Genomic DNA, 20,814 nt, shown 5'->3' on the forward strand with positions numbered 1-20,814 from the left:
TTGTAGCCCATTCCAGCCTTGTGTAGGTCTACAATCTTGTCCCTGATATCCTTTGAGAGCTCTTTGGTCTTGGCCATGATGGAGAGTTTGGAATATGATTGATTGATTGCTTCTGTGAACAGGTGTCTTTTTTACAGGTAACAAGCTGTGGTTAGGAGCACTCCCTTTAAGAGTGTGCTCCTAATCTCAGCTCGTTACCTGTATAAAAGACACCTGGGAGCCAGAAATATTTCTGATTGAGAGGGGGTCAAATACTTATTTCCCTCATTAAAATGCAAATCAATTTATAACATTTTTGACATGCGTTTTTCTGGATATTTTTGTTGTTATTCTGTCTCTCACTGTTCAAATAAACCTACCATTAAAATTATAGACTGATCCTTTCTTTGTCAGTGGGCAAACGTACAAAATCAGCAGGGGATCAAATACTTTTTTCCCTCACTGTATCTATCTATCTATCTATTTATATCAATAGCTCTGTCTATCTTTCTCTCTCATACACACTCACTCACCTTCTCTCTCTTCTCTCTCTGTGTCTCTTATCCCTCGGTTTTTCTCTCCATACTCTTCCAATGTTCTCTTGGCTGGCCATTTGTTCTTCAAATTCCACAATCCAAATGCTGATTTACTGTCTTCTAAATCTCTCCTCCTCCTCCTCCTCCTCCTCCTGTTCCTGTGTTCTCCCAGCTCCTGTAGCCACAGCGTCTGGTCCTAACTTCTCCCTGGCTGACCTGGAGAGTCCCGGCTACTACAACATCAACCAGGTGGCTCTGGGGCGACGCTCCCTCGCATCCCCCCCTTCCACCAGGTACATGTAGGTCTCACTTAAATTAAGTTCCTCCACTCTATGGTTCCTAGGTGAAACAAACAGCTTAGGGGTCACACAGGTTCCACCCACTCAAAGGTTCCTAATTGAAAAGAGCTGTTCCTCCACCAGACCTGGGTTCAAATAGTATTTGATGAAGGAAAACAAATACGGTTTGAACCCAGGTCTGATATCTACAGGCTGTACTCGATAGTATGTATGTGGGACATTGTAGACCGCCTCAGTTGATAACCGGTATAAGTGTTCTGGTCCATTCCATCTCTGAGAGTTCCATCTCTTTCTTCTCTCTCGTTGTGTCTCTCTGTCTTTCTGGTCTTATAAATGTGTGATGCTCTCCTTTTCCCCCCCTATCCTTCTCTCCACCTCTCTCTCTCTCTTTCTGTCTTCTGTGGTACTGTAGGTCTGAGGTCGAGCTGTACGCAAACCTTCCACGGAGGTAGTTATTCTGTCACACACACACATACAGACACACACACACTGTCCTGCCGACTATACTTAAAACAAACTCAGAAAAGGTCCTGTGCTCACATCTCATATCCTTAAACATCAGCTTTTTAGGTTTACCTCTCTCTGTTTTCAACCCTCTCCTTCCTGTCCATTTCTACTGTTCTCATTCTGCTGTCCTCATCCTCTGCCTGAACTCTCAATGTGACTTCCCTGGTTAAATAAAGGCTGAAGGGAGACAGTAGTGGGAGACAGGAGCAGGGAGACATGAGCAGGGAGACAGTATTGGGAGACAGTAGTGGGAGACAGTAGCAGGGAGACAGTAGCTGGGAGACAGTAGCGGGAGACAGTAGCGGGAGACAGTAGTGGAAGACAGGAGCAGGGAGACAGGAGCAGGGAGACAGGAGCAGGGAGACAGAAGTGGGAGACAGTAGTGGGAGACAGTAGCAGGGAGACAGTAGTGGGAGACAGTATTGGGAGACAGTAGTGGAAGACAGGAGCAGGGAGACAGGAGCAGGGAGACAGGAGCAGGGAGACAGAAGTGGGAGACAGTAGCAGGGAGACAGTAGCGGGAGACAGTAGCGGTAGACCGTAGTGGAAGACAGGAGCAGGGAGACTGGAGCAGGGAGACAGGAGCAGGGAGACAGGAGCAGGGAGACAGAAGTGGGAGACAGTAGTGGGAGACAGTAGCAGGGAGACAGTAGTGGGAGACAGTATTGGGAGACAGTAGTGGGAGACAGTAGTAGAAGACAGGAGCAGGGAGAAAGTAGTGGAAGACAGGAGCAGGGAGACAGTAGTGGGAGACAGTAGCAGGGAGACAGTAGTGGAAGACAGGAGCAGGGAGACAGTAGTGGGAGACAGTAGCAGGGAGACAGTAGTGGAAGACAGGAGCAGGGAGACAGTAGTGGGAGACAGGAGCAGGGAGAAAGTAGTGGAAGACAGGAGCAGGGAGACAGTAGTGGGAGACAGGAGCAGGGAGAAAGTAGTGGAAGTCAGGAGCAGGGAGACAGTAGTGGGAGACAGGAGCAGGGAGAAAGGAGCAGGGAGACAGTAGTAGGAGACAGAAGTGGAAGCAGAAATGTGTAGGGCTCATTCAGGGATCGAACTGGATTCCTGCCGCAGGGGGAAGCAAGTGTTAACCATTCGACCAGGCTCCGGTCCAATAGTGCACAACTTTAGACCAGGGTCCTAGTGTACTACATAGGGAATAGGGAGCCATTCTTGAGTCCTCTCTCCCTCTTCCTCTCCGCAGCTCTAACAAGAGGAAGTCGTTAGACGACAGTGAGCTGGAGAGCCCCACGGATGACGTCTTCTACCCCGGACGCTCCCCAGCCGCAGGCTCCTCCCAGTCCAGCGGCTGGCCCAACGACATGGATGCAGGTAGGACATGCCCCCTAGCCCCCACCTCTACCTTTACCCTTATACCTGTACCCCGACCCTGGACCATTCTTACCGAACTCTTCTCACCACAACACACTGCTCTTCAAAACACCTAACTCAAAACACCCCTCCCCAAAACACCTCTTTCCTTCTCACTTGTCACTCACTGTTCCAAAATCCACACTGGCAAGATCATCCTCACTAGCATACCACTTAGAGAGCTTGCCCAACGCTTCATTCTAATTGGTGCGCTAGTGTGGATATTGGATAAGAGCCTGTCTCTTCTAAACTGATTTGAAACTGACTTCATAACTTCCTAGAACACCTCTTTGCTCCTGTCTCCATTTAAATTGATTCGAGACCAGAAGTGATATTCCACCTATTCATTAATACTAGTGGAGACCTTTCACACACACTGTCTCCCTAAGACTGATTTGAGACCAGAACTGACTCCATAACCTCTTCTTCCCACCTGTAACCAGGTGGAGACCTTCATTCCCCATCCCCAAGCTCACACCATGTTGACCGTCACCTGATAAGTAAGCAACAATGCAGTACAGTAACCATGAACTAACTTTACCACAATGTTATCCATGATCGATCACTACTTCAACTACTGTCTTAAAAATCTTAACCTACCCCCCCTCTCTCTGTTTCTCTCTCTCGCTCTCTCTCTGCCTCTCTCTCACTCTCTGCCTCTCTCTCTCACTCTCTCTCTCTCTGTTTCTCTCTCTCGCTCTCTCTCTGCCTCTCTCTCACTCTCTGCCTCTCTCTCTCACTCTCTCTCTCTCTCTCTCGCTCTCTCTTTCTCTCTCTCTGCCTCTGCCTCTCTCTCTTCCTCTCTCTCACTCTCTCTCTCTCTGCCTCTGCCTCTCTCTCTGCCTCTCTCTCTGCCTCTTTCTCTCACTCTCTCTCTCTCTCACTCTCTCTCTCGCTCTCTTTCTCTCTCTTTCTCTGCCTCTCTCTCTCTCTCTTTCTCTACCTCTCTCTCTCTCTCTCTGCCTCTCTCTATTACTCTTTCTGTCTCTTCCCCCCACCCCCTCTCACTTTGCCCTCCTCTCTCTCTCTTCCCCACCCCAAACTCTCTTTCTCCCTCTTTTCTCTCCCCTCTCTCCCCCCTCTCTCTCTCTCTCCCTCTCTCTTCCTCACCCTCACCCTACCCTTTGTCTCTCTCTATATCTCTCATTGTTAACCCTGTCCTTCTCCACCTACAGTGCAGCACCATTTGGCCAGTGTGCAGGAGAGGAAGATAAAACATGAACACGATGGAGTGCAGTTTCCTTACCATGGTTAGAACACATTACACTCATATCCCCCTACTGTAAATAACTAATATCTCCCTACTGTAAATAACTCATATCTCCCTACTGTATATACAGTATATCACAAAAGTGAGTACACCCCTCACATTTTTGTTAATATTTCAGTATATCTTTTCATGTGACAACACTGAAGAAATGACACTTTGCTACAATGTAAAGTAGTGAGTGTACAGCTTGTATAACAGTGTAAATTTGCTGTCCCCTCAAAATAACTCAACACACAGCCATTAATGTCTAAACCGCTGGCAACAAAAGTGAGTACACCCCTAAGTGAAAATGTCCAAATTGGGCCCAATTAGCCATTTTCCCTCCCCGGTGTCATGTGACTCGTTAGTGTTACAAGGTCTCAGGTGTGAATGGGGAGCAGGTGTGTTAAATTTGGTGTCATCGCTCTCACACTCCCTCATACTGACTTGTCACTGGAAGTTCAACATGGCACCTCATGGCAAAGAACTCTCTGAGGATCTGAAAAAAAGAATTGTTGCTCTACATAAAGATGGCCTGGGCTATAAGAAGATTTCCAAGACCCTGAAACTGAGCTGCAGCACGGTGGCCAAGACCATACAGCGGTTTAACAGGATAGGTTCCACTCAGAACAGGCCTCGCCATGGTCGACCAAAGAAGTTGAGTGTACGTGCTCAGCGTCATATCCAGAGGTTGTCTTTGGGAAGACGTATAGACGTATGAGTGCTGCCAGCATTGCTGCAGAGGTTGAAGGGGTGGGGGGTCAGCCTGTCAGTGCTCAGACCATACGCCGCACACTGCATCAAATTGGTCTGCATGGCTGTCGTCCCAGAAGGAAGCCTCTTCTAAAGATGATGCACAAGAAAGCCCGCAAACAGTTTGTTGAAGACAAGCAGACTAAGGACATGGATTACTGGAACCATGTCCTGTGGTCTGATGAGACCAAGATAAACTTATTTGATTCAGATGGTGTCAAGCGTGTGTGGCGGCAACCAGGTGAGGAGTACAAAGACAAGTGTGTCTTGCCTACAGTCAAGCATGGTGGTGGGAGTGTCATGGTCTGGGGCTGCATGAGTGCTGCCGGCACTGGGGAGCTACAGTTCATTGAGGGAACCATGAATGCCAACATGTACTGTGACATACTGAAGCAGAGCATGATCCCCTCGCTTTGGAGACTTGGCCACAGGGCAGTATTCCAACATGATAACGACCCCAAACACACCTCCAAGACGACCACTGCCTTGATAAAGAAGCTGAGGGTAAAGGTGATGGACTGGCCAAGCATGTCTCCAGACCTAAACCCTATTGAGCATCAGTGGGACATCCTCAAACGGAAGGTGGAGGAGTGCAAGGTCTCTAACATCCACCAGCTCCGTGATGTCATCATGGAGGAGTGGAAGAGGACTCCAGTGGCAACCTGTGAAGCTCTGGTGAACTCCATGCCCAAGAGGGTTAAGGCAGTGCTGGAAAATGATGGTGGCCACACAAAATATTGACACTTTGGGTCCAATTTCGATATTTTCACTGTATATAACTCATATCTGTTTTATATAATCTACCTGTTTAACTACATCATTCCTCTTTCATTATGTGTTATATGTATAATTTTATACTTGTTCATAGGCGACACCAATTCAAACCTGCTCCGCTTTTCAGCAGCACAGAACACATTGCACTCATATCTACCCACACTGTGTATAACTCATATCTACCCACACTGTGTATAACTCAGTCATTCCTCTTTCAATATGTGTACATTCAGTGTATATCTGTACATACACCAACTCACACCTTCTTTACTGTTATTTGTTACCACAGCTACTGTTCTTTCTCTCTCTCTCTTTCTCGCTCTCTCTCTCGCTCCCTCTTTCTGTCTCTCTCTTGCTCTCTCTCTCTGTCTCTCTCCCTGCCTCTCTCTCTCCCCATCTCTCTCTCCCTTTCTCCCTCCATCCCCTTTCTCTAATTGAAAACATGTGCAGCAGTAGAAACCCTAGGGAGAGAGAGAGAGGGAGAGAGGTTCTGTGCTAGGCCCTATGGTTTGCTCAGACCTGCTCCAGTAAGCTGAGCTGTGAATTTAATTAACACACACACACACACACACACACACACACACACACACACACACACACACACACACACACACATAGACATGCCGTCTGCCTTAAGGCTTCCGCATGCTTCAGTTCGGGTGGCACCTAGCTGAACTTGGCTCGGGGAACCAAACGAGTGTGCTTGCATACAACCTTAAAAGACCTTCGCTTGGAAAAGAAAAAGCGGCAATAGTACTGTTTGTCCATCTTGAGGCGCCGTAGCCAGTATACACTTCCTCAAAATAGTCAGAATTAATCTAAGATAACTCAAGAAATCTGTCATACATTGTTTTGTTTTTGCAGAGGAGATCTTAGTCGCGCAATTTTACATCTAACTAAGATGTTTGGTACAGTATTTCTCAAGTGGAAAATGTGCATGAAAACGAGTTGTCTATCGTTGAATGACAACAAAGCTCTGAAGCGAGTAGTGCGTAAAAATTGTCTGTCCTCGGTTGCAACTCTCACTACCAAGTTCTAAACTGCCTCTGGAAGCAACGTCAGCACAATAACTGTTTCTTTGGGAGCTTCATGAAATGGGTTTCCATGGCCGAGCAGTCGCACACAAGCCTAAGATCACCATGCGCAATGCCAAGCGTTGGCTGGAGTGGACTCAGGAGAAGTGGGCATGTGTTCTCTGGAGTGATGAATCACGCTTCACCATCTGGCAGTCCGACGGACAAATCTGGGTTTGGCGGATGCCAGGAGAAAGCTACCTGCCCGAATGCATAGTGCCAACTGTAAAGTTTGGTGGAGGAGGAATAATGGTCTGGGGCTATTTTTTAACGCTACAACATACAATGACATTCTAGACAGTTCTGTGCTTCCAACTTTGTGCCAACAGTTTAGGGAAGGCACTTTCCTGTTTCAGCATGACAGTGCCCAAAGCGAGGTCCATACAGAAATGGTTTGTCTTGATCGTTGTGGAAGAACTTAACTGACCTGCACAGAGCCCTGACCTCAACCCCATCAAACACTTTTGGCATGAATTGGAACGCCGACTACGAGCCAGGTCTAATTGCCCAACATCAGTGCCCGACTCACTAATGCTCTTGTGGCTGAATGGAAGCAAGTCCCCGCAGCAATGTACCAACATCTAGTGGAAGGCCTTCCCAGAAGAGTGGAGGCTGTTGTAGCAGCAAAGGGGGGGACCAACTCCATATTAATGCCCATGATTTTGGAATGAGATGTTAGAAGAGCATACTTTTGGTCATATACTGTAGTGTAGAGTATGTGTAACATATCTGAGTGGCGCAGCGGTCTAAGGCATCTCGGTACTAGAGGCGTCACTACAGACCCTGGTTCGATTCCAGGCTGTATCACAACCGGCCCTGATTGGGAGTCCCATAGGGTGGCGCACAATTGGCCCAGCGTCGTCCAGGTTTGGCCGGGGTAGGCCGTCATTGTAAATAAGAATTTGTTCTTAACTGCCTTGCCTAGTTAAATAAAGGTTAAAAACAATAAAAATGGTCTCTGGACATAAGTAGTAAACTACATAGGGAATAGGCTGGATGCAGCCCTGGGTGACCCTCTCGCCAATTCATTTAACCAAAATTAATGGACAAACCCAAATGAATTACAAATGTGAGGCATTTGTGTATTTAGTATGTAATGTGTTGAGAGAGAGCTGTCGACTTTAGAGATGTGAGATGGTCGCGTGTCCTTTTCTGAGGGATTGAGCGAAGGCGAAAGAGAGATGGAGAGATAGAAGGTGATCAGTTCTACTGTCTGGCAGATGAAATGAGATTTAGAATGGGAGATGGTAAGGTGTCCAATCAAAAATGCAACTTTTGAACACTGGATAAAATAATATGTTAATTGTGTAGATACTCCGTTAAGATAACCAATGGTCCAAACCTCGAGTCTCTCATAATCCGTTCAAAATGTATCTGAGTTTTTACCCTTGTAGGATGGCCAAAATTAGAGTGACTAAATCAATAGAGGCCAGGGGGGAAAAAGTGCTCATAAATCAGGAAAACAACATCTCGTCAGCTAGGCTGGATGCTGTGTGAAAATGAAGAATACCGGACAGGCTTACCAATGAACTCCTCATCTTTCTTCTCAAATCTTGAGGACATAAAACAATTTAGAGGTAAGATGGGTATCAATGGATATCAATTTTGAGACATGACATGTTTTCATATTTTAGTATACAATGTTCATATTAATGCAAGGTTCCTGTTCTTTTTCAAAGATTTCTCACAAAAACAAGTGTATCTCTGTGAAATGTCACCGGAGTACTGAGCCTAACGAAAGATTTTTTATTTTCAAAACCTTTAACGTTTAATTCAGCTTGCTATTTGCGACCCGTGGAAACAACTTGGGAGACGACCACCACAAAATGTGAAACGTTTTCGGCGATAACGCTGCACTGCTCTATCAACAGAGTTCGCTGCTTATTATGGGATGTATTAGGGTACGACATCTGACTTTTATGATATAATGGTATGGTAGAGAAAGATGTACTTTATAACATAAGGAAGTGAAATATCAACACCAAAGTGACACTCTACAGTGTGTGTTGCTTTCTGGAGGGTTCCACCTGCTACAGGCAAACCACAGCTGGGAGTTCCTATCCAGGTGGGGGGTAGGAAAACAAGCAAGCACACACAAACAAACGGGACCATGTAAAAATAACAGGCAGGCAGGCAGGCAGGCAGACAGGCAGGCAGACAGGCAGGCAGACAGACAGACAGTAGCAAGGCTGCTGGCGACATCTGCTCCACAGGGGCTGGAGGGAGAGTGAAGTGTGTGTGTGTGTCTCGGGGCGCTGGGGGTTAGAAATAACCATGATTTCAAATGAGTTCCAAATGATTCTGAAATGTTTAAGACCACTAGAGATTTGCAAGGGGCCTCTGCTGCTTCTAATATGAGTTAGTTAGAGCCTTTGATGGTCTTCTACACTACAGGGTGCGTCCAAAATAGCACCATATTCCCTATACAGTGCGCTACTTTTGACAAAACACTATATAGGGAATAGGGTGCCATTTGGGACGCAACTCTGTTTAGTCTGGATAAGGGAATTCTTTCTGGTTTCCCTTTTACTGCTTTAAGCCAATGCGTGTGTGTGTGCGCGTGCGTGCGTGCATATGAGCGTGTGTATGAGCGTGTGGGTACATATGTGCTTGTGTGTTTGTGCGAGCAAGAGACTGTGTTTTGAAGGCACATCTGGTGGCAGGCCTGTTAGTGTAGAGAGGCAGAGGGGTCAACAGGAGCACTTGGTTGGTTGCCAGTCCACTGCTGTGGCCTGCCAGGAGGAGAGAGGACAGTGTAGTGAGACACACAAACAGCCAGAGTATATACATAACATGGGTCTCGTCTCCGTTATAGTGGGGGAAGCCACTGGATGAAATCCTCTGTCAGTTTGTCCCTCTGTGCTCGTATATAGTGGGACATACACTGAGTGTACAAAACATTATAAACACCTTCCTAATATTGAGTTGCACCACCACCACCACCTTTACCCTCAGGACAGCCTCAATTCACTGGGGAATGGACTCTATAAGGTGTCGGAACCTTTCCACGGGGATGCTGGCCCATGTTGACTCCAATGCTTCCCTCAGTTGAGTCAAGTTGGCTGGATGTCCTGTGGGTGGTGGACCATTGATACACACATGAAACTGTGAGAGTGAAAAACCCAGCAGCGTTTCAGTTCTTGACACACTCAAACTGGCGCGCCTGGCACCTAATACTATACCCCGTCTCAGTAACCGCTGGTGTCAGACGTCACAGTAACCGCTGATGTCAGACGTCACAGTAACCGCTGGTGTCAGACGTCAAAGTAACCGCTGGTGTCAGGCGTCACAGTAACCGCTGGTGTCAAACGTCGCAGTAACCGCTGGTGTCAGACGTCAAAGTAACCGCTGGTGTCAGACGTCACAGTAACCGCTGGTGTCAGATGTCACAGTAACCGCTTGTGTCAGACGTCACAGTAACCGTTGGTGTCAGACGTCACAGTAACCGCTGGTGTCAGACGTCACAGTAACCGCTGGTGTCAGACGTCACAGTAACCGCTGGTGTCAGACGTCACAGTAACCGTTGGTGTCAGACGTCACAGTAACCGCTGGTGTCAGATGTCACAGTAACCGCTGGTGTCAGACGTCACAGTAACCGTTGGTGTCAGACGTCACAGTAACCGCTGGTGTCAGACGTCACAGTAACCGTTGGTGTCAGACGTCACAGTAACTGTTGGTGTCAGACGTCACAGTAACCGCTGGTGTCAGACATCACAGTAACCGTGTCAGCGGTGGGATCAGGTATGGTTCTCCACCTCTCTTCCATGGCTCCAATTAGTCTGACAGCTACAATACACCCGCCCTAGGCCTCTAACCCCCTTGCCTCCTAGCCCCCTAGTCACATAGCCTCCTAGCCCCCAAGCCTCCTATCCCCCTAGCCTCCTAGCCCCCAAGCCTCCTATCCCCTAGCCTCCTATCCCCCAAGCCTCCTATCCCCCAAGCCTCCTATCCCCCTAGTCTCCTATCCCCCTAGCCTCCTAGCCCCCTAGCCTCCTATCCCCCTAGTCTCCTATCCCCCTAGCCTCCTAGCCCCCAAGCCTCCTATCCCCCAAGCCTCCTATCCCCCTAGTCTCCTAGCCCCCTAGCCTCCTAACCCCCTTGCCTTCTATCCCCCAAGCCTCCTAGCCCCCTAGCCTCCTATCCCCCTAGTCTCCTATCCCCCTAGCCTCCTAGCCCCCTAGCATCCTAGCCCCCTAGCCTCCTAGCCTTGGTTATAAATGAAACTCACACACACACAATACCCATGAGATCCTAGCCCTGGTTAACTAAAAATGAAATATGTCTGTTAAAGACATAAATGGTTCACACATATTAGTCACTCCCTTACTCCCACCTGCTGCAGACTTAACTCTTTCACACCGTTTTGTTTACACGCCCCCACACTGCACTCTCTCTCCATAGACTTTCACACATACCCAGCTGGAACTGGAAGAATTGTGGTTGAATGGGATTTGAAGGATTTTAATGTCAGGACCACAGAAATAGACCACAAAGTTTAGGAACAAATATTGTCTGTTAGGATTCTAGGATTAATATGAAAATGACAAAAAATAGTATGAAAAGGTCCCGGGTCTTAATGTTAAAGGGAATGTGAGTGTTTGTGGTAATCGGTGAGTGTGTGAGTGTTTGTGGTAATTGGTGAGTGTTTGTGGTTATCGGCGAGTGTGTGAGTGTTTGTGGTAATCAGTGAGTGTGTGAGTGTTTGTGGTAATCGGTGAGTGTTTGTGGTAATCGGTGAGTGTGTAAGTGTTTGTGGTAATCAGCGAGTGTGTGAGTGTTTGTGGTAATTGGTGAGTGTTTGTGGTAATCGGTGAGTGTGTGGGGGTAATCGGTGAATGTGTGAGGTAATCGGTGAGTGTGTGTGGTAATCGGGGAGTGTTTGTGGTAATCGGTGAGTGTGTGAGTGTTTGTGGTAATCGGTGAGTGTTTGTGGTAATCGGTGAGTGTCTTTGGTAATCTGTGAGTGTGTGTGGTAATCGGTGAGTATGTGAGTGTTTGTGGTAATCGGTGAGTGTTTGTGGTAATTGGTGAGGGTGTGAGTGTTTGTGGTAATCGGTGAGTGTTTGTGGTAATCGGTGAGTGTGTTTGGTAATCTGTGAGTGTGTGGTAATCGGTGAGTATGTGAGTGTTTGTGGTAATCGGTGAGTGTTTGTGGTAATCGGTGAGTGTGTGAGTGTTTGTGGTAATTGGTGAGTGTGTTTGGTAATCTGTGAGTGTGTGTGGTAATCGGAGTGTGTGAGTTTTTGTGGTAATCGGTGAGTGTTTGTGGTAATTGGTGAGGGTATGAGTGTTTGTGGTAATCGGTGAGTGTGTGAGTGTTTGTGGTAATCGGTGAGTGTGTATGGTAATCGGTGAGTGTGTGAGTGTTTGTGGTAATCGGTGAGTGGTTGTGGTAATCGGTGAGTGTGTGTGTGTGTTTGTGGTAATCGGTGAATGTGTGAGTGTTTGTGGTAATCGGTGAGTGTTTGTGGTAATCGGCGAGTGTGTTTGTGGTAATCGGTGAGTGTTTGTGGTAATCTGTGAGTGTGTGTGGTAATCGGAGTGTTTGAGTGTTTGTGGTAATCGGTGAGTGTCTGTGGTAATCGGTGAGGGTTTGTGGTAATCGGTGAATGTGTGAGTGTTTGTGGTAATCGGTGAATGTGTGAGTGTTTGTGGTTATCGGTGAGTGTGTGTGTGTGTTTGTGGTAATCGGTGAATGTGTGAGTGTTTGTGGTAATCGGTGAGTGTTTGTGGTAATCGGCGAGTGTGTTTGTGGTAATCGGTGAGTGTTTGTGGTAATCGGTGAGTGTGTGAGTGTGTGTGGCAATCGGTGAGTGTGTGAGTGTTTGTGGTAATCGGTGAGTGTGTGAGTGTGTGTGGCAATCGGTGAGTGTGTGAGTGTTTGTGGTAATCGGTGAGTGTGTGAGTGTGTGTGGTAATCGGTGAGTGTGTGTGGTAATCGGTGAGTGTGTGAGTGTTTGTGGTAATCGGTGAGTGGGTGAGGGTTGTTGTGTGTGTGTATGTGAGTGAGTGTGAGATGAAGATAATGAACCATGTTTACCATCTTATGACATGTCCATCTCAGACATTCCTAGAAAGGAAAAGAAACGAAACAAAAAATACTGCTATATTTTCACAGGTTCCACTCTGACATCACTCACTCTCTCCTTCCTTCACTCACATTCTCCCACGCTTTTCTCGCCTCTCTCCCTCCCTCCCTCCCTTCATCCCTCCCCAACTCCATTCCGTCTGCTCGTCTTTCTCACTGAGCAGCTGCAGGCTCTATACTGTAGTTTATATACAGTGTTTCTATTTTGAAAGGAGGTTCATATAGCTGTAGGCTGTGGAGCTTTGGAAAGAGGAGAATATTCAGCCAATCTTGGAAGACAATGGATGTAGATTTGCAAATGCTTGTAGATTTAATTACTGCCTTGATTCAACCCTACATCAACCTTCCCCCACCCTGACCCCCCCGAAGCCACAACTTCAAACCTCCTTTTTTGAGGGCACTGTTTATACAGAGAATTCTGCAAGTCCCGAGCCCGCCAGCCTGGGATTGGTTAGGAGAATGGCCATTATCCAACAGGACTCAAAACAATGCACTCTCATCAACCAATCAAAGTGCTTTAAACCCAATCAATCAAAGAATAACAATTTTCTAATCATGAATTTCCTTTCACATTTTTTGATTTAAGTGTAGCAGCCTGTCCAAAGCATTGTACATTAAACCCAACTCCTCTTCTCCCACATTTTGAAATTCTTTTTATATTGATCCCATTTATTTGTTGTTGCCAGGACTGTCCTCGCCTGGTTCTCTTAAGAAGCCGGGGAAGTTTGATTTCAACGCCCTGTCGCCCCAGACGAGGTCTCCCCGCATGACGTTCACACACCACCCGCTGCCCGTGCTGGCAGGAGTGAGACCAGGTGAGCCCCAGACCCAACCCCTAAAGTCCCTCACCACCCTTATAGAGAAAGAGAGGGAGAGAGAGAGAGAGAGAGAGAGAGAGAGAGACGGTTGATAGATGGCGTTCACACACAACACGATGGCAGGGGTGAGTCCAGGTGAGACCAAGACCTGCCCCCAGACCCCACCCCCTTATAGATACACAGATCTCTAGACCCCACCCCCTTATAGATACACAGATCTCTAGACCCCACCCCCTTATAGATACACAGATCTCTAGACCCCACCCCTAATACTATAGTCACTGAGAAAGAAAGAGAGAGAGATGGGAGAGAATCTTATTGACCCCAATTGCATAGACCACTTTCACCAAGACAACCTAGCAGCAGTAGTAGAATTGAACCCACTTTGATCTGAGAACTAGCGATAAGATCCAGAGATCTCTTGACATTTATTATCATGGCCTGCAACAGTTCAGCTCTATCTCTCTCTCTCTCATCACTGTTTTCCACACTGTCTCACTCTCTCTCGCTTTCTTTATTTTGTGTGTCTTCATGCCACAGTCATTCCATGCCCATGTGATCGAGCCAGTTCTGTTTCAAACAGGTTAAACACACATAAGTGTAACGAGCGTACACACACACACACACACTAGTTGTTTCAAACGGCCCGCCCCCTCGCCTTATAGAAGAACGTTGTGAGGATAACAAAATGGTCTCCAGGCCTCCGGTCTGAGAATTCCTCTTCTCCCTCTGAGATACGAGCCTGCCAGCTACTGTAGTCCCTGTTGAGTTTCACTATCCAAAGGAATAAATACATCCCCCACTCCCTCTTTCTGTCTCTCTCTTTTCCTCCATCCCTCTCTCTTCTCTGTCTCTTCTCTCTCTCTTCTCTGAGGATTGGCCTGGTCCACAGCCAAAGCAGCCCTGTCATGTAAAGGTCATTTGGACTCTTACAGCACTCCCCTTCACGTTTCACTAGAATAGCTTAAGAATTGTACATTTAGATTGATATACATTTGATATAGATGTTATAGTATTCATGTTCATTTCCTAATATAACAACAGTGATGGATTGGTTTAAGTATATAGAGCTTGTCCAAGTGCTAGAAGAGCTGTACATTCTATTATTCTACTGACTTTCTGTTACTTGTGTTACGTGAAGTTGTGTCAGACCAGCTTCAGGTATATCTGATTCATAGCTGACCCCTTCTCCCAGTTAGAATGTGTGTACAAACTGCTAAGAGGTTAGTCTGTAATAGAGTTGTAGTGTGAGACTGGGACAGTGTTTAGGCTCCATAGGAGGAGGGGAAGAGGAGGGGGGCTGCTAAGATGGCCGCCATCCAAATAGAAAGTCCCTCAGAGGCCACGCTGCTATAAAGAGACCAATGAAAGGGAGGGAGAGAGGGATAAAGAGGGAGGGAGAGAGGGCGAGAGAGGGATAGAGAGAGACTGGAAAAGGGGTGAGGGAGAAAGGGGAAGAGGGATAGACTGAGGGAAAAGAGTGAGGGAGAGAGGTCGAGAGAGGGATAGAGAGAGACTGGAGAAGGGGTGAGGGAGAAAGGGAGAGAGGGATAGACTGATGGAAAGGTGTGAGGGAGAGAGTTTGGCTTGACATCAGTAGCTGGGATGGAGCTATAGGCATAGACGTTGTCTGGTTTAGTTTATTTCCTGTTGGCAGGGCGTGGATGCCAGGTGTGACTGTTGTCTGTTTATTCTGGTAGTCAGTCTGGTCTAGTGAGCCCACTTTCACACACACACTCACACACACACACACACACACACACACACACACACACACACACACACACACACACACACACACACACACACACACACACACACACACACACACACACACACACACATACACACACACACACACACACACACCTCCATACACTGGAGAGATAGAGGGTGACAGACAGACACATTCACAGATGCAAGTCCCCTTGCAGTCTACCAACCAGCTTGCCTGTTTCCAGTGCCAAATCGCCAAGGCCACAGAATCTCAGAAGACACCGTCACACACACACACACACTGTCACTCCCTGACCATAGAGAGCCCTTGGTTCTCTATGGTGTTCTAGTTCAATATTTCTATGTTGGTGTTTTGTATGGTTCCCAATTATAGGCAGCTGGTAATCATTGCCTCTAATTGGGGATCATATTTAGGTAGCCATTTTTCCCACCTGTGTTTGTGGGATATTGTTTGGTTTTGTGCTTGTTGCACCACATAGTCACGTTTTGTTGCTTGTTATTGTTTTGGTTGAAGAAGTTTCACTTTAAATAAATATGTGGAACTCAACACACGCTGAGCCTTGGTCCGTCTCTTACAACAACCGTGACACACACACAATGACTAATGTCTATAAGGGATTTAGCGGTGGGATTTAACTCTCCCAGGCTTCATATTACTGGGCCGAACCACACAGCAATGATAGGCTATGATTGATTACACATCCCCAACAAGCATTACCAACAGGAAAGTGTGTGTGTGTGTGTGTGTGTGTGTGTGTGTGTGTGTGTGTGTGTGTGTGTGTGTGTGTGTGTCTCTGACTGTCACGCTTCAGTGTGTGTGTGCATATGCATGTGTGTGTGTGTATAATACGTGTCTGCATTCATGTGTGTGTGTGTGTGTGTGTGTGTGTGTGTGTGTGTGTGTTCAAGCTGTGCTTACTGTAGATAGACAGAGAATACAGAAGAGATGTTTTGTATGAACAGGACCAGATGTTGCAGCCTTGGATGATTCTGTTAATTTAGATACACAAGTAGCATTAGACTCCCTGTAGTACAAACCACAGGGGGAAATAATGTGACGTCCACTCTCTAACTCTCTCTAATCACCACACTGATAAACACACTAATAAATCACATGCATTTACATCTATAGTAAACCCCTGGAGAAAATAATGTGACGTCCACTCTCTAACTCTATCTAATCACCACACTGATAAACCAATCTGGCATCAGATGAATTAACAGATTTATTCAACCCAGTAGGGATTCAGTCTAGTGTGTTGGATTACATCAATTATTCTCTTCAGTCTAGTGTGTTGGATTACATCAATTATTCTCTTCAGTCTAGTGTGTTGGATTACATCAGTTATTCTCTTCAGTCTAGTGTGTTGGATTACATCAATTACTCTATTCAGTCTAATGTGTTGGATTACATCAGTTATTCTCTTCAGTCTAATGTGTTGGATTACATCAGTTATTCTCTTCAGTCTAGTGTGTTGGATTACATCAATTATTCTCTTCAGTCTAGTGTGTTGGATTACATCAGTTATTCTCTTCAGTCTAGTGTGTTGGATTACATCAATTACTCTATTCAGTCTAATGTGTTGGATTACATCAGTTATTCTCTTCAGTCTAATGTGTTGGATTACATCAGTTATTCTCTTCAATCAAGTGTGTTGGATTACATCAATTACTCTATTCAGTCTAATGTGTTGGATTACATCAATTACTCTATTCAGTCCAGTGTGTTTGATTACATCAATTATTCTCTTCAGTCTCATGTGTTGGATTACATCAATTATTCTCTTCAGTCTAGTGTGTTGGATTACATCAGTTATTCTCTTCAGTCTAGTGTGTTGGATTACATCAATTATTCTCTTCAGTCTAGTGTGTTGGATTACATCAGTTACTCTCTTCAGTCTAGTGTGTTGGATTACATCAGTTATTCTCTTCAGTCTAGTGTGTTGGATTACATCAATTATTCTCTTCAGTCTAGTGTGTTGGATTACATCAGTTATTCTCTTCAGTCTAGTGTGTTGGATTACATCAGTTATTCTCTTCAGCCTAGTGTGTTGGATTACATCAATTACTCTATTCAGTCTAATGTGTTGGATTACATCAGTTATTCTCTTCAGTCTAGTGTGTTGGATTACATTAGTTATTCTCTTCAGTCTAGTGTGTTGGATTACATCAATTATTCTCTTCAGTCTAGTGTGTTGGATTACATCAGTTATTCTCTTCAGTCTAGTGTGTTGGATTACATCAGTTATTCTCTTCAGTCTAGTGTGTTGGATTACATCAATTATTCTCTTCAGTCTAGTGTGTTGGATTACATCAATTATTCTCTTCAGTCTCATGTGTTGGATTACATCAGTTATTCTCTTCAGTCTAGTGTGTTGGATTACATCAATTATTCTCTTCAGTCTAGTGTGTTGGATTACATCAGTTATTCTCTTCAGTCTAGTGTGTTGGATTACATCAATTATTCTCTTCAGTCTAGTGTATTGGATTACATCAGTTATTCTCTTCAGTCTAGTGTGTTGGATTACATCAGTTACTCTCTTCAGTCTAGTGTGTTGGATTACATCAGTTATTCTCTTCAGTTTAGTGTGTTGGATTACATCAATTATTCTCTTCAGTCTAGTGTGTTGGATTACATCAGTTACTCTCTTCAGTCTAGTGTGTTGGATTACATCAATTATTCTCTTCAGTCTCATGTGTTGGATTACATCAATTATTCTCTTCAGTCTAGTGTGTTGGATTACATCAGTTATTCTCTTCAGTCTAGTGTGTTGGATTACATCAATTATTCTCTTCAGTCTAATGTGTTGGATTACATCAGTTACTCTATTCAGTCTAGTTTGTGTCACTTTTGTGTTTCTTGTCTTTTCTAAATGTGTTATATGAATTGTGTCTGGAGTGGGATTACATGGACCCAACTAACTCTCCTCCCTCTGCCTACCTCTCCTTCTGTCCCTTCTCACGCTCTCACTCTTCCCCCTCTCTTCCCCCTCTCCTCCCCCTCTCTCTCAGGGAGTCCCCGTGCCTCAGCGTCAGCTCTCCACTTCCCCTCCTCCTCCATCATCCAGCAGTCCAGTCCCTACTTCACTCACCCCACCATCCGCTACCACCACCACCAGGACCCGCTCAAGGAGTTTGTCCAGTTCGTCTGCGCCGACGGCTCGGGGCAGTCCGGGGGACAGGTGAGAGGTCAGGGAGGGTTGGAGGACGGGGTGGAGGGGACATGGGACACACACAGACTGTTAGGGTTTCACTTCACACAAACGGACTAAGACCCTTGCACTTCTACACAATCCGCTGTATTGGATTGCCCCCCTATAGAAAAACGGTGGAATATTCAGCCATTTTATTTTGCTGCTCTGCTGGGATTCTACCACTAGACCAGGACACAAACCCTTCTTATTGTCCACAATCTCAGATCCAAGATGTATATTTTTCCCTCCCTTTTTAAGTTCTGTATGTCCCAGTCTAACTCCTACATTCTGTCTGTCTTCCTGCTTTAGTGTCCTCCAGTATTTATTTCCATTGCCGTCATGGTTTCTGTGTGTTTGTGTGAGACTGACTGGTGGCTAGCTGGTGCTTCCATCAGCCGTATGTGTGTGTGTCCCTGTCCTGGGTGGTGTGTGTGCTGAGTGCTCACCCTGTCCTGGGTGGTGTGTGTGCTGAGTGCTCACCCTGTCCTGGGTGGTGTGTATGCTGAGTGCTCACCCTGCCCTGGGTGGTGTGTGTGCTGAGTGCTCACCCTGCCCTGGGTGGTGTGTGTGCTGAGTGCTCACCCTGTCCTGGGTGGTGTGTGTGCTGAGTGCTCACCCTGTCCTGGGTGGTGTGTGTGCTGAGTGCTCACCCTGTCCTGGGTGGTGTGTGTGCTGAGTGCTCACCCTGTCCTGGGTGGTGTGTGTGCTGAGTGCTCACCCTGCCCTGGGTGGTGTGTGTGCTGAGTGCTCACCCTGTCCTGTGTGGTGTCTGCCGTCTCTGCAGCCTAACGGAGGTGGTCACAGCCAGAGCAAAATGCCAGGCTCCTTCCTGCTGCCCCCGCCGCCCCCAGTGGCGCGCCCCGTGCCCCTCCCCATGCCCGATTCTAAACCAATCAACACGCCCCCCGACGGCGGCGGACTCAGCTCGCCCGCATCTCCGTGTAAGTGACCCCCCCCGCTCTCGCCCCCACCTCCAACCACTTCGCCCCTCAGACCCCCTGAGATATCTAGAGATATCAAATCCTAAATCAAAATGAGAACATGTAGGTTAACTCTAGGTAGAGAAACCCCACTCCCCAACCAAGGGTAGTTGGTTAGAGTCCCAAACCCAGTCACCACCTCCTCACTCCTGACCAGAGGAGGCTGGTGGGAGGAGTTAAAGGAATGGAGTAAATGAACAGAGCCAAAACACCGTTGAATCCATCCTTCTATCCTCCTCCAACCAGCCTCCTCTGATCCTGAGCGCCCTGCAGTCCTCACTGTTCCCTCCCTGGAGCAGTACTCCATCCACTTCTGTAGAGCAGACTGCCACGCCTATGCCAGAGATCCCTATCAATCTCTCTCTCTCTCTCTCTCTCTCTCTCTCTCTCTCTTTTCCTCTCTCTCCCTCTCTCGCTGTGTTTCCTGCTAGCACAACAGGAGGCAGTGTAGCTAGGTTTTCTTCCTTCTTCATGTTGAAGTGTTTGTAATAGTAGGGGGGACCAGTGCCCTGTATTCTGTCCTATAGACTACGTCCTAGTGTCTGGCTAACTGCTATCCTTTAATCAACCCAGACTATGCATGGTCTGTCTATGACAACAGAAGACTAAATTGACCCCTCTCTCATTTCTTGTTTTTCTTTGCTTAATTTGATATTCTCATTTATTTCCTTTCTTTTTTCCTTTCGTTCTTGTTTTTCTTTGTTAAGGGAACAAAATTAGGGCAGTTGGCGTGGACTCCATAAAACATCACGATGCCCCACTTTACCCATGATGCCCCACTTTACCCACAATTCCCTTGCTTCCTTCCTTCCACATTAAATCTCACAACAATAAAAACAAATTGAGAACAAAATAAAAACAACTTGAAAATCACATACATAAACAATAAATATCAATCATTATTAAACATATACCGCTAGGCCTAATTAGCAAAATGGGAGGAGAAAGGAGTGTCGCTCGTGGGGGTGTGCGTGCTTTTACCTCCGTTGGCTGGCTGGTTTGGTTCCTCTAGGCAGGCAGGGCGAGGTGCGTTGAGAGAGTCGGGCCGCGGGAGAGGCACACCGAGAGAGAGGGGGCACTGGACGGAGCTGCTTTGGTCACTTCCTGTTATTTTTCTTCTTCGTCTCTTTCGTCGTCCTGTCCTTCCTACTTTCCCACCCCACTTTTATCGTTTATCGCCTATCTGTATCACTTTATTTATATAATATACTTTTATATAAATAAATCTACACCTCTTCTCTCCCTCCTCCTTGTCTTTATTTCTCTTATTCATTTTGTTCCCAGTTTTCACCACACACACACACACTCATGAATTCCCACAAACTCCTCCAACCTCCCCCCTCACTCCCCCCTCACTCGGTCAGAATGGCAGTGTCATTCAGCTGCCTATCATTGGAGTCCAGTAAGCACAACAACTGCCCTAATTTGGTCCCCTTCTCTGCTCTTGAGTACCTTCACC

At 46.5% G+C, this 20,814-nt stretch overlaps 1 protein-coding gene across 1 annotated transcript in view; it reads left to right on the top strand.

Moving 5' to 3' along the window:
* The window catches only part of LOC115147355 (nuclear factor 1 X-type), a gene marked incomplete in the record, with an annotated part of 152,111 nt that overhangs the window by 123,091 nt on the left and 8,206 nt on the right, over window positions 1-20,814 (top strand). The window contains 8 exon segments of the mRNA XM_029689564.1: window positions 688-814; window positions 1,227-1,262; window positions 2,523-2,650; window positions 3,133-3,189; window positions 3,865-3,939; window positions 13,313-13,441; window positions 18,194-18,363; window positions 19,160-19,316. Of these exon segments, the coding sequence (XP_029545424.1) occupies window positions 688-814; window positions 1,227-1,262; window positions 2,523-2,650; window positions 3,133-3,189; window positions 3,865-3,939; window positions 13,313-13,441; window positions 18,194-18,363; window positions 19,160-19,316 (879 nt within the window).

The sequence above is a fragment of the Salmo trutta genome, chromosome 14, assembly GCF_901001165.1.
Source record: "Salmo trutta chromosome 14, fSalTru1.1, whole genome shotgun sequence".
Classification (NCBI taxonomy): Eukaryota; Metazoa; Chordata; class Actinopteri; order Salmoniformes; family Salmonidae; genus Salmo; species Salmo trutta.